The sequence below is a fragment of the Phalangium opilio genome, unplaced genomic scaffold (genome assembly GCF_054372755.1).
Source record: "Phalangium opilio isolate 3A_F unplaced genomic scaffold, DU_Popi_V2 ptg000024l_1, whole genome shotgun sequence".
Lineage (NCBI taxonomy): Eukaryota > Metazoa > Arthropoda > Arachnida > Opiliones > Phalangiidae > Phalangium > Phalangium opilio.
Window position 1 is genome coordinate 3,433,622 of NW_028324155.1, and position 11,489 is coordinate 3,445,110.

Genomic DNA, 11,489 nt, shown 5'->3' on the forward strand with positions numbered 1-11,489 from the left:
TTTCCTTTTCCCAGAGGAGGAGGAGAAGTGGGAGGATGAAGTTTAGGATGTTCCGTACTCTTATTGGCTCCTCCCCTCTCGTTCTTTCTCTAATCAAAAGTGAAGGGTCTTAGTTAACAAGAGGCTGCTGCCGGTGCCCCTAAGCTAAATTGAAAAGAGAGCGTTGGACAGATAGGCTAGCTTGATAGGGATAAAAATCTATAACGTTTTTAGCGTTCCCCCTTCCCACTTGTACAGACAGCGGCATCAGTGCAGAGGATACGTATATAGCATTGAGAACGGTAAACAATGAGACGGGGTTGCGCTCGGGATTAATTTAAGCGATACCTCCCAAAAGCATTCTCCTACGAGAGGACTAAAACTCTAATTAGTCGAACCACCGTGGTATACCCCTTACTCGCCAGAGACGCCGCTTCAATGCCGGAAAGAGAATACGGAGGAGAAGAAGAAGGAAAACGTGCCGATGCTGAAACCATATTATATCTAACGAAAGGATGAACAAGACCACCATAATTGTGGTTTCTCCGCTTATAGTCAAACAGACTCTATGCAGACAGACAGACAGACGCATTAATGGTATATGGGATAGGATACTGAGAATCGTGTTGCAGATGACAAAACGTTCCTGAATTATTTGCAGTACTCTACTACAAAAATACATGGGTTGGTATTGACAGCCCTAAAATTCAGCGAATGTATGTAGTAAGTAGGTCTTCACTGATGGGAAAAGTAATCTTCCAGTACAAGTTGGCGTTGTTCCTCTAAAATCTGACCTTCTTGGTTATACTGACATTTTAACACTTAGAGGGCTAGGTCTTCAGCTCCCTATCTCGCCCCCGAAGGCCTATTTGGGGCGAAACTAAAAAGCCATGGAAATCCTTCATTAATCCCGAATTGTAACCCCCTGACTAGTTCCTTACGAAGCCCCTAGGCTTTAAACGATGCGGGAAGAAGCTCGACGCCGAATAATGAGAAAGGACATGTAGGATCCTTCGCTGATAAAAAGAAAAGTCGAAGCTTGGCCAAGGCGTGCGGCGAGAAGGAGGAACACGTTGTACGCCTATACCTTGTCCAATTAAATTTGGACCGCCTCGTCCCGCGAATTAAGTTTTAGCTAAGAGAAAATTGGGTTAAAATTTCACCCCCTCCAACCGAGAACCCGCGGTGCATGCCAGCCTCCCAGATTCCGCGCTATTCCATTTCCTACTAGACATCAATGGAGAACAAAGGGAACTTTTAACCGGAAAGCCAAACTGAGAGGTCGTTTCTTCCCTTTTCCTCCCTCCTAGAAAGAAGGAATCGTGTCTGAATGAAAAACAAATTTACACCAAAAATTCCAAGAACAGATCCCAAAAAACTTATTACATTCCATGGATGGACCAATTAATGAGGCTCAAACTAGTGAACAATACCGTTGTCCTCCTCGAGTTCGCGGTTGTGTCGCGAACGTCGACACGTAATCAACTCGAGGACGAGAAGTGAACTAAAAGTTCGTGACAAGTGTTGTTCATTACACGTTCAACAAGATCGTAGCTGAACTAGGAATTACAAGACTTTTATGTTACACAGAAAAGCTAGAGCTGTTTGTGGAATCGTTGTTATTGTAGTGTTCATGACGAAAACGCCAAGGATGAACCCAAAAAGGAGGTATTATAGAGAAGAATGGGTGTACCACGAGTGTGCCTGTCTCCTAGACGCGAAGGGTAAATCTTTAGGAGTCGCTTAACTGAAAACTGTACGTGTACAATTCCGTTCAGTTCATTTCTATTCCTCCGCGGAGTAGGCTTGATTACGTCAAGGATAAAAAATCTGTAAGGGGAATGAACCGAACATAAAGCTTCGCCTAATCGATGGTCCCACTTAATTTATGCTAGGGAAAAAATCTAATTTCGACTCAAAGTCGTTAACTATAATAACCTTCGCTTTTAATTCTATTAGAGAAAATAAAGACGGTTAATTTAAAGTACCGCTTTTGCTAATTAAAGCGTAGAGGCCGTAATTTTGTCCAGTAACGTTCACTATACTTAATTAACGTTACATTAATTAACGAAACTGTTAAGTTTTTCTTAAAAAAAAAGTTAAATGAAGTAACGCGCGTTCAATTTTTATTTATAATTTTATATTCTAACACAGTAATTAAATTTACCCTGTAAACACAAAATTTCAAATTTCGGGAAAACATATTTAATTAAACAGGAAACACAATCTCTCTCTCTCTCTCTTCCTGTAAAGTTTGTAAATTAAACTTTGATCTGATAAGGGCTTAATAATTATATAGTATTTTGTATAATGACATTACCATACCAATATTCCAAACTTGGAAAGAGCCAAGCGAAATTATTTAAATTGAGATCATTTTCCGGAAGGTGAGGGGCAGGAGTATATGCCTTTCTAAATTCGAAATGAAATCGCGGAAAAGGCATTCAACGGACCAGAGATCTCAAAAAGTCAAGATGGAAAAAGAACTGCCTAGCCAAGTTGAATTGAACCGTGTCGCGACTCAGCGACCACCCGTGTAAATCTGCCGCAATATTACACGTGTTGCACCTTAATTAGCAGTTCTTCTACTTAGAAGCTATTAAGATGTGAAGCAAAAGGGGGTTAGGAAAAATTTGCAATTCAATCGAAATCTACCACCACTACCACCTTTTCCTCCTCTTTTAGTTTAAATTAGCTTCCCAAACGGGGCTAAATTACTTGCTGGGTGAATAAGAAGCGTATATAGGCTAGGCATAGCCTTAGGTCTTCGAAAACCCTAGTTACCATAGTTTCAGTCACTTAATAGGGAGACGGGATTGGCGCTCAGGTGCGCACGTTCATCGCTATACAGTTTTGTCCCTGGGCTACTAATGAGAGTTACGCCGATAACGATATGATTCCCTCCAAACAGAGATCAAACGACGTATAATCAAACCCCCGTGCCTTAATTCAAGCTGAAACAAATTGCCAAAACGCGGCCGAGCTAGAAACGAACGCGCTTTTCAAAGATTTTTCCCTCCTTCTTCTTAATCGGCTATTTTTGAAAATTACAATAATAAAGGTTCGACAATTAAGCCAACAGAATACGAAATTCGTAAATAAAGTATTGCGGCGCCAATATGCTAAAATATTAAATTGAAGTTCATTAACTGGAGCGTTTCTAAAACAAAAACATGACCTCAGTGTAACATTATATTACGTTCAATATTCAGTTTCGAAATAAAGGCACTCAACAATACTGACAGTCAGAAACGTTGTTGTTACCAAGAACCTGAATTCTCTCATAACATAAGTTTAAAAGATATGTTCCATAAGTATAACACTACCTATACTTCGTAATGTTAGAGACTTACTAAGAGCTAGTTCGAGAACGACAAGCAGAATTGACTACAAGCGGTTTTGCACTCCATCTTCCAATTTAGTTTACTACTAAGCCTTTGACAGCGCCTCACCAGGAGTCGCTTTACGAGAATCTACGACCAAGCTCCAGTTTGTAACCAGTGACAAACTTATGGAACATATCTTACGACCTTATGTTATACATAATCACGAATATTTTAGAGCAACAGCGACTACAGCAATAAACATTGTTACAAAAGAGAGACATTTTAAATTACACGAAATATTTATGGCGTTTCATTTCATATTTATAATGACACGCGCATACAAGTATCACGCGTTGAAACTTGCGAATAAATAATGAGGAAAGTATGTAGAAATTAAACTCGGCATAAAATAAAGTTAATCCCAAGGTAGTACTGAGAACTTAAGTGTAAGGAGTATTTTAAATAACCCATAAAATTCATCGATGGTTATTTGAAAGCGCTATTTTCCAAGACAGCGGGGAAAAAATAAAGAAAGATCAAAAACCCATAAATCTCCAAGAAAGATAGTGGCGTACACTGAAAATACCACTACCCCTATAAATTTTCAGAACATAAGAAATATATTTACGCATTTTTTAAAGGTATATTATCGCACCCAAGACACTGCAAACTACTAAAAGATAAGGCTTGAATAGCGTATTGCCTCTTTTTTCTTAAAAAAAAAATTTGAGATCTTCACAGCCGTTAACTCGTTGGAACTTCTTAGTTAAAGTTTATAGAAGGGTAGCGCTTAAAATATATTGTTCGTTAAACATTTTTAAATCAACGCGTATCAAAGATAAAGAAGGTAAATTTTCTAAAGAACCCATTTACCTCGTTTTTCTCCTTCCCGCTACATTTCTGCAATGGTTTAAATAGTATGAACGAATTGTTGTATAGTCGTAAAAAGGGGAAAAAGTAAAAAGAGAACTCGCTCATTCGCTAGCAATTACACGTATATGAAAAAGGTGTTTAAGGAGAACACTATGCCCCCCAAAAATTACGAGCTCTGGGGCGCAAAAAAAGAAATTCAGAAGAATAAAAAGGCAGAAATTAACTAAGCTTAAGTTATCCAAGGTCTCTTTATTACTACAGTCATCATCAGATCTGAATTCGTAAGACACTATACGGTCTGCAACAGAGCGGACAGCAAGGACCGAGGGACAAGGTACAATAAAACCCCCAGGGCGTCCCGGTATACACACTAAAGCAGATGAAGAATATGAGGGACAGGAAATTTCCACAGTAGACACAAACAATATGGCTAAGCCAACATTGCGTATAAGAATTGTCCACTTTGTTTTCCTGTAATCCGTACAGAATAACAGCCCGTCATATTGCAGTAAGACACAGACAATCAAGGCGGGTTGCTACCTTCAAATGATTAGACCTGAAATTCCTGAAAGTCTTTAAGTCGCGCCAAATGCCAGAAAGTGTGGTAAATATTCCAATACAGCAACTAACCGGGCGACATCTAAGAACAATGGGATTCGAAATTGTTATAAAGAGACATACGTCTAACTTCATCTTCATTTACTTCTAGTGAAAGTGGAAGGTTTAGTAGGAAAGGAAAAAGGTTGGTCGGTTGAGAGAGAGAAAGAGAGGTGAGGGTTGGGGGGGTAGCGGAACATCGCTTTTCCTTTCTAATTACGCGAGCGATAAATTTGGGAGGAGAAGGTGGACACATTCTTCTTTTTAGGCGAAGGAACATTTATCTAGGAGGTTCCCTCACTCCGGAGCTTCACTCTACTAGTTAACTGGAATCCGGGTAATGATAGTATAGCCGGGGATATAGAGCGACCCCTGTCAACTGAAAAAAGAAGGCGGGCGGCTTGGGTTAGTACGGTACTTGGGGGTCCAATCTGGCAGACTAGCTATTTTCTTTACCCCCCTCCGATATAATCCTCGGGGCCCTATATACGCCAACCGTTATTTTTATCGACAGGCAATACAAACAAATCAAATTCTTTTTCGCTTGACCCGAGTTTATCTATCAAAGTCGATGAAGAATAAGAAATAGCCTAAATCTTAAGCCATATAGATAAGGCAGACTTCTTTTGGTTAATTCAACATTCTAGAGATATACTATAAACAAAAAGAAGTATAACCGATTTGGTTCGAATTTCACTTCAACCGACTGTCAACTCAGTATTTTTGAAACCCTTAAATAAATGACTTCAAACTGACTAAGAATATTACACGCCTCTATACTTGATTTTAAGCTGAGTGTGTACATATAGTCAAAATGGAGGGTCCGAACAGCGCGAGTGCACACTGGGGCGCGAAAGAGTAATGAGATATTTGGGATTGGGGCGGGGAGTACAACACCAATTTTTAGCCAGAGCACACCGGAGCAGCTAGAAATTGTACAATATTAATCGCTAGTATACAATACCTTAATGAACAGCGTACAACATTAACAAAAGTACACGAGAGTCAACACGGAAAATGGGAGGAGTGGTTGAAGAAAAAATATATATATTTCGAGTTGGCACTAGCTCGGTGACTCAGAACCTTCCAGGGTCCTGAGCGGCACGAAATGCTTCACCAACACCGACAAAATTCGCGCTGCCTTTTCGGCTTTTACTAGAGTTATTAATGGTACAATGGCAGTCACCCCTAACACCCCGGCCTTTCCTCCTCTCGAACCCGATAGGAATTATACTCGGAGCAAAGGCTCAGACACGAAATTCTCGTTAGTACCTAGCTATAGAGGAAGCTCGAGAGAGAGAAAGGTGCTGGACAAATGGAACAATTCGCTCTCTGACCATCTCGTATCAGATTTAATCTCTAATTCGCCTTATGTTTAATCAGCGCCACCTAAGGTGTAGCGGCGACTTTGGGAACTTGAAAAAATCGCGACCAATCAGAGGACGCTGTTTGTCCGACTATTTTTTTTATTGGGGATATTTGGAGAAAAAAATGTTTAGACGAGTGTGATGTAGATTTTAACCATTTTCGGCAACTAAAACGGCTGATTCTCGTTAAAACGGTTAGAAAACTGGCAAATCGTGTTATTCTCGAAGATATATAAGCGTTTAAAACAAGTAAGACAACTTTTTATTCGTTTTATACCCGTTAAATCCATCAAATCGCGTTAAGCCTTGGCTATTTCTTGCAGCATTTTCCATTGATTGACGTCGTTTTCACTGTCCAAGATTTACTTTTCGAGAAATTTAACATTTTACTTAAAGAAACATGGCATCAAAGAACCGTTGTTTCTTAAAATGCTGCAACAACAGTTTGAAATCCCTTTCTTACCATTTTTTCCCAAAAGACGCCACAATGAAACAAAAATGGATTGATGCCATAACTAACGCACTAGGACCGTTGCCCACCGACCTGTATAGCGCCCGAGTTTGTTCGAAACATTTCATAGAATCAGATTATTTCCCCACCGCTAAACCAAAGCCTAAACGCTTAAAACCTCAGTCGTGTCCGTCTGTATTTCGGAATACTAACGTAATGGTTGAAACTGATGAACACGTTCCGAAACAGCCTTTCTGTCGTTTGAGCCCTGAACAAAGAACTGAAATTTTGGAAGAAATGGGAGCTTTGTCTTTTGATCTGGAAGAGCTTGAGGAATCAAATGGCGGTGATATTAAGAAGGTGGAGTTGCAAGATCCCGACCCAGAAAACCCATTACCTAATATTATATGCCTTCACGATGCTGATGAGCTCGAATCTGAGTCTCAGAGAAGCAGTATTGCCTCGGTGCAGTCAAGCCAATCTTTGTCGTTACCTAGCAGCGGAATTTCTTTGAAATCTACATACACTCCTAATACCCCTGGCAAAGTACAACTTGTGAGAAAACAATTAGAATTACTATCCTTGCGTGCCAAAGAAAAATTTACTGTGACTAGATTTGTTAGCAATGATACTGCTATTAGATTTTATACAGGCTTCCCTTCATATGAAGTTTTTTGGGCGTTTTATCAACTTCTGTTACCAGAATGCGCAAAATTAAACTATGTTGGTCAGGAAACGAACCAAATAAGAGATAACACCGATAAAGACTTTCATGAAGTTGTCAAGCCCGGCCGTCCTAGAAAATTAAACCCAATAGAGGAGTTTTTCTTGACACTGGTTCGATTAAGATTGGGAACCCAGGAACAGTTTTTAGCTGATCTGTATAATTTGTCGCAAGGGCATGTTTCACGAATAATTAACACGTGGGTGTTGTTTCTTTACGAACGTTGCCTTCACCTACCAGTTTTTGCTTCATTGGAAAGGGCTCTCGAGTTGACCTCGGCCAAAATAAAAAAACGTTATCCAGATTTACGGATCATCGTAGACTGTACAGAGTTTAAACTTGAAAAACCATCTGCGTCAGAAGCTCAACGAGAAACCTTCAGCGCTTATAAGCATTGCAACACGGTCAAAGCGCTTGTTGGAATGGCTGGATCAGGACACTTAACTTATTGTTCAAACCTATACTGTGGAAGAACATCTGATAAAAAACTTATTCTTCATTGTGGCCTTTTGGACATGTTGGAAGAAGGTGACGGTATCATGGCTGACCGGGGTTTTGATATCGCTAAAGAACTTGCTTTGAAGAAACTGAAGCTATACATTCCTGAATTTCTTCAAGGTCGTGACCAGTTCACCGCATCACAACTCTCCGAAACACGCAAGATTGCTTTTGCCAGAATACACATAGAAAGAGCTATTGGTCGGGTTAAAGAATTTAAAATTTTGAAAGGAGAAATTCCATTGACTTTAACACCTATGCTCGAGAAAATATATGTAGTATGTTGCCATTTGTCAAATTTCACCGGTAAGCTGGTTCAAAAATTGGATTAAAAGTAGATTGTGCTATCTACCGATGGACATCAAAACAGAAAAGTCTATAAATGTTTTTAAAAACAGGCTTAACCAATACATAAAACAAGATATGGTTTAAAGATAATTAATTTTAAAATTTCTAAAGTGAAAAATAATTTTAAATGATTATAAATATTGGAGTGTAAAATAATTTTAAATGAATATACATAATGAAGTGTAAAATAATTTAAACTACAGGACACCTTTGTAAATAAGTTCAGACTTAAAGGTATATCCTAATAAAAGCTTTTTATTATTATTATTATTATTATTATTATGTTTTTGGAGAGGTTTTAATAAAAACGGGCTCATTCGTAAGGCTTACAAAAAGATGTGACACGAGAAACACCACATCGTTACCAGGCTGGGAAATAAGGATATTTTTTAAACTAGTCCTTGGGACCAGTGACCCCTCTAGTCCCCGAAATAATTAACTGGTCTCCGGACTGGTCCCAGCCTTTGTGCTCCAATAGATTTGCAATTAATAAACTGGTCCCGAGGACCAGTAATCCCCACTTTTTGAATTAAAAAACTAGTCCAAGCAATTAATAAACTGGTTTTGGACCAGAGGAAGTGTGCTATTTCCCAGCCTGATCGTTACTCATTGGGAGTTTTGTTTTGGCAGGTCCCATTGCCTACTGCCGTTATCATTTAGACATAAAGATTTTATTTTTTAAAACAAATGGTTAGGATGATACACCAAATTTTCAGTTACGTTCTTACTCAGTTGGTTTTTCAAACATTTCCTTGGCAAAGGATGGTAAGAGATGCATGTAATATTTAGTAGAAAGTTTGGGAAGTAAGCTGCCGTTGGTGAAATTGTTATTTTTCATTATCATCAAAATTTCAATGTCACCAGGTGGTACAAATACCACCAAAAAACACACAGGCATATTGCAAACTAGAAGCTGTCCCTGAATTTGATGGTACACATCCGAATTTTTCTTAAGCTCAAGTTCTTCAGTTTCTTCATCCACAAAGAGATAAAAATTACCAGAGGCAGCTTTTGTCCTAATAGTTTCCTTATTCTTAAAAATAGCGTACGGGCACTTTATTTCTACTAGGTATAGTTGATCTTCAATCAATACAAGGCGATCAGGGCTAGCTCCGAGAAAACAAAACTGCGGGTTGACAATTAATCCAACAGAAGTGTGGCTTTGGGTCTTGATGTTCTGTGTGAATAACGAGAAAGCTGCCGGCTCGTATTTCAACCCATGATCCAATGATTTCGCTGTAACAAAATTCCTCTTTTGTTGAAATGTTTTTACTGGATCAGTCTCATCTCGCATTTTTACAAAAGTTCCAAACATGGATGCCGTGAGCCGATGACTCCTCTGCTTATGCCAATAATGTGAGCGGCTTTGTAAGCGAGTTTTAACCTCAGTATATTTTGATCCAGCTAAATCTACTTGGATACTTTTCAATACCTTAATTTCATTATCAGAAATGTTCAGAAAATTTTCATTCCTTTCCCTCGTTGGAGTTTTAGCTACCCATTCCCACAACTTGTCGATCAAAAATGTATTTTGGTGTATTTTAGGTTGGACTGGAATACACTCGTTCGATTTTATTGTACCGATGACTGGCATACTTATGTCCATTTTGTCAAAGAGTTTAACGAAATTTTCCAATTTTTCTTTAGATATCGGTTGAGACCCCGGTGGCAACACATTAAACGTACGAACCGCGCACCCTAAAAGAGCTTTCCTTGGTTTGGCTGGGTCGTGTTTAACAATTTCCAAATCACTAAGAAGAAACGGCTCGTCTGTTTTTGGTTTCTTGACATGCCACATTTGAAGCCTGCTGGTGCACGTCCCACGTAGCGGCAAGGTTTCAGCTTTTATTCTTACGATGTCAATGAGTTGATATAAAAGTGCTATCGAATGTTTACAATCACCGTCATTTCCCGCAGGGCAAGAGCATGCTATCCATTTTAATTGATTTGGTTCTTTGGCGATATTGAAACAGGCAAACATGTTGTAGGTTTTGGGTCTTCTATCCGCGTCACATGTAGCTCTTATGAAAATGACATTTCCTAGAGCACCGGTTCAACTCTAATTAATCTCAATCAATCAAAATGTCATAATGTGACATACCTTTTCTGTTGCTTTGAATACCTAAAATCTTCTCCTCCCTAAAAAGCATGAATCCTTCCTGTTTCTCACGCTTTGTCTTTGAGTGACTTTCGGCAATCCCATCTGACAAATCTGTTAGAAATACGTTTTCACCCCATCCTTCCTTTGGGGTAACTCTTCCTTGTAAACGAAGGAGTCCTTTTTATGAAATAACAAATTTGGTTTATTTTCAAAAAGGCTGGTGGCCATAATGAATATCAGCAACTTCATTCACCTTCTTTTGACATGTTTGGGTTTACAACCATTACGTCGATGCATGCTTTACACATATAATCATCTATTAAGTCCAGGCTGTCTTCATCCAAATTCACGCAAGTTAGATGGTACCATTCTACGCACAATGAGCATTGCACCATCTTTTTGGAGTTGTCTTTTGGTTGCTGGCACAGGCAATACAACCTAGGAGAATCATCTCCCAAAGTACTTGCAGTTGTAAACGCACACGGTTTTTTCTTCACTTTCGCTGACACAACGTCAGCCAGCTTTCGTTTTGGCAAAGCCATCATGAAGATTTTATGAACAATATGAAGCTTAGGACGTATTTAACGCAAAAACAAAACAGTTCGATCTAAGTAAATTCACAGAAAATGTTAAATTTCTCGAAAAGTAAATCTTGGACAGTGAAAACGACGTCAATCAATGGAAAATGCTGCAAGAAATAGCCAAGGCTTAACGCGATTTGATGGATTTAACGGGTATAAAACGAATAAAAAGTTGTCTTACTTGTTTTAAACGCTTATATATCTTCGAGAATAACACGATTTGCCAGTTTTCTAACCGTTTTAACGAGAATCAGCCGTTTTAGTTGCCGAAAATGGTTAAAATCTACATCACACTCGTCTAAACATTTTTTTCTCCAAATATCCCCAATAAAAAAAATAGTCGGACAAACAGCGTCCTCTGATTGGTCGCGATTTTTTCAAGTTCCCAAAGTCGCCGCTACACCTTAGGTGGCGCTGATTAAACATAAGGCGAATTAAGAGAGCGGTGGCCAGAAGAAGAAGAAAAAAAGAAAAAAGGTTGGTAAAACGGTATAGCGTGAAAAGAGGAAACTGGTTGCAGTACGACGCGTACAACAATGAGAAAGAAAAAGGAGCGGATGAGGGATTTTTAACGCATTCAGTTCTACAACTAACCCCTACACCACTCAAGGGAGGAGTAGACGTCGGGCAACTCCTGATCCTAC

At 39.1% G+C, this 11,489-nt stretch overlaps 2 protein-coding genes across 2 annotated transcripts; one reads left to right on the plus strand and one right to left on the minus strand.

Annotated features, from left to right (window-relative positions):
• Window positions 1-6,137: 6,137 nt before the first annotated feature.
• On the plus strand, window positions 6,138-8,428 carry LOC149692197 (uncharacterized). The gene is made up of 2 exons (XM_089867869.1): window positions 6,138-6,391; window positions 6,466-8,428. The coding sequence occupies exon 2, from the start codon at window positions 6,543-6,545 to the stop codon at window positions 8,145-8,147; it is 1,605 nt and encodes a 534-aa protein (XP_089723995.1). The 5' UTR covers window positions 6,138-6,391; window positions 6,466-6,542; the 3' UTR covers window positions 8,148-8,428.
• LOC149692198 (uncharacterized) lies at window positions 8,403-11,275 on the minus strand. The gene is made up of 4 exons (XM_089867868.1): window positions 11,027-11,275; window positions 10,518-10,952; window positions 10,265-10,441; window positions 8,403-10,203 (listed from the first exon to the last, which is right to left on the minus strand). The coding sequence occupies exons 2-4, from the start codon at window positions 10,807-10,809 to the stop codon at window positions 8,888-8,890; spliced, it is 1,785 nt and encodes a 594-aa protein (XP_089723994.1). The 5' UTR covers window positions 10,810-10,952; window positions 11,027-11,275; the 3' UTR covers window positions 8,403-8,887.
• Between the last annotated feature and the right edge of the window lie 214 nt (window positions 11,276-11,489).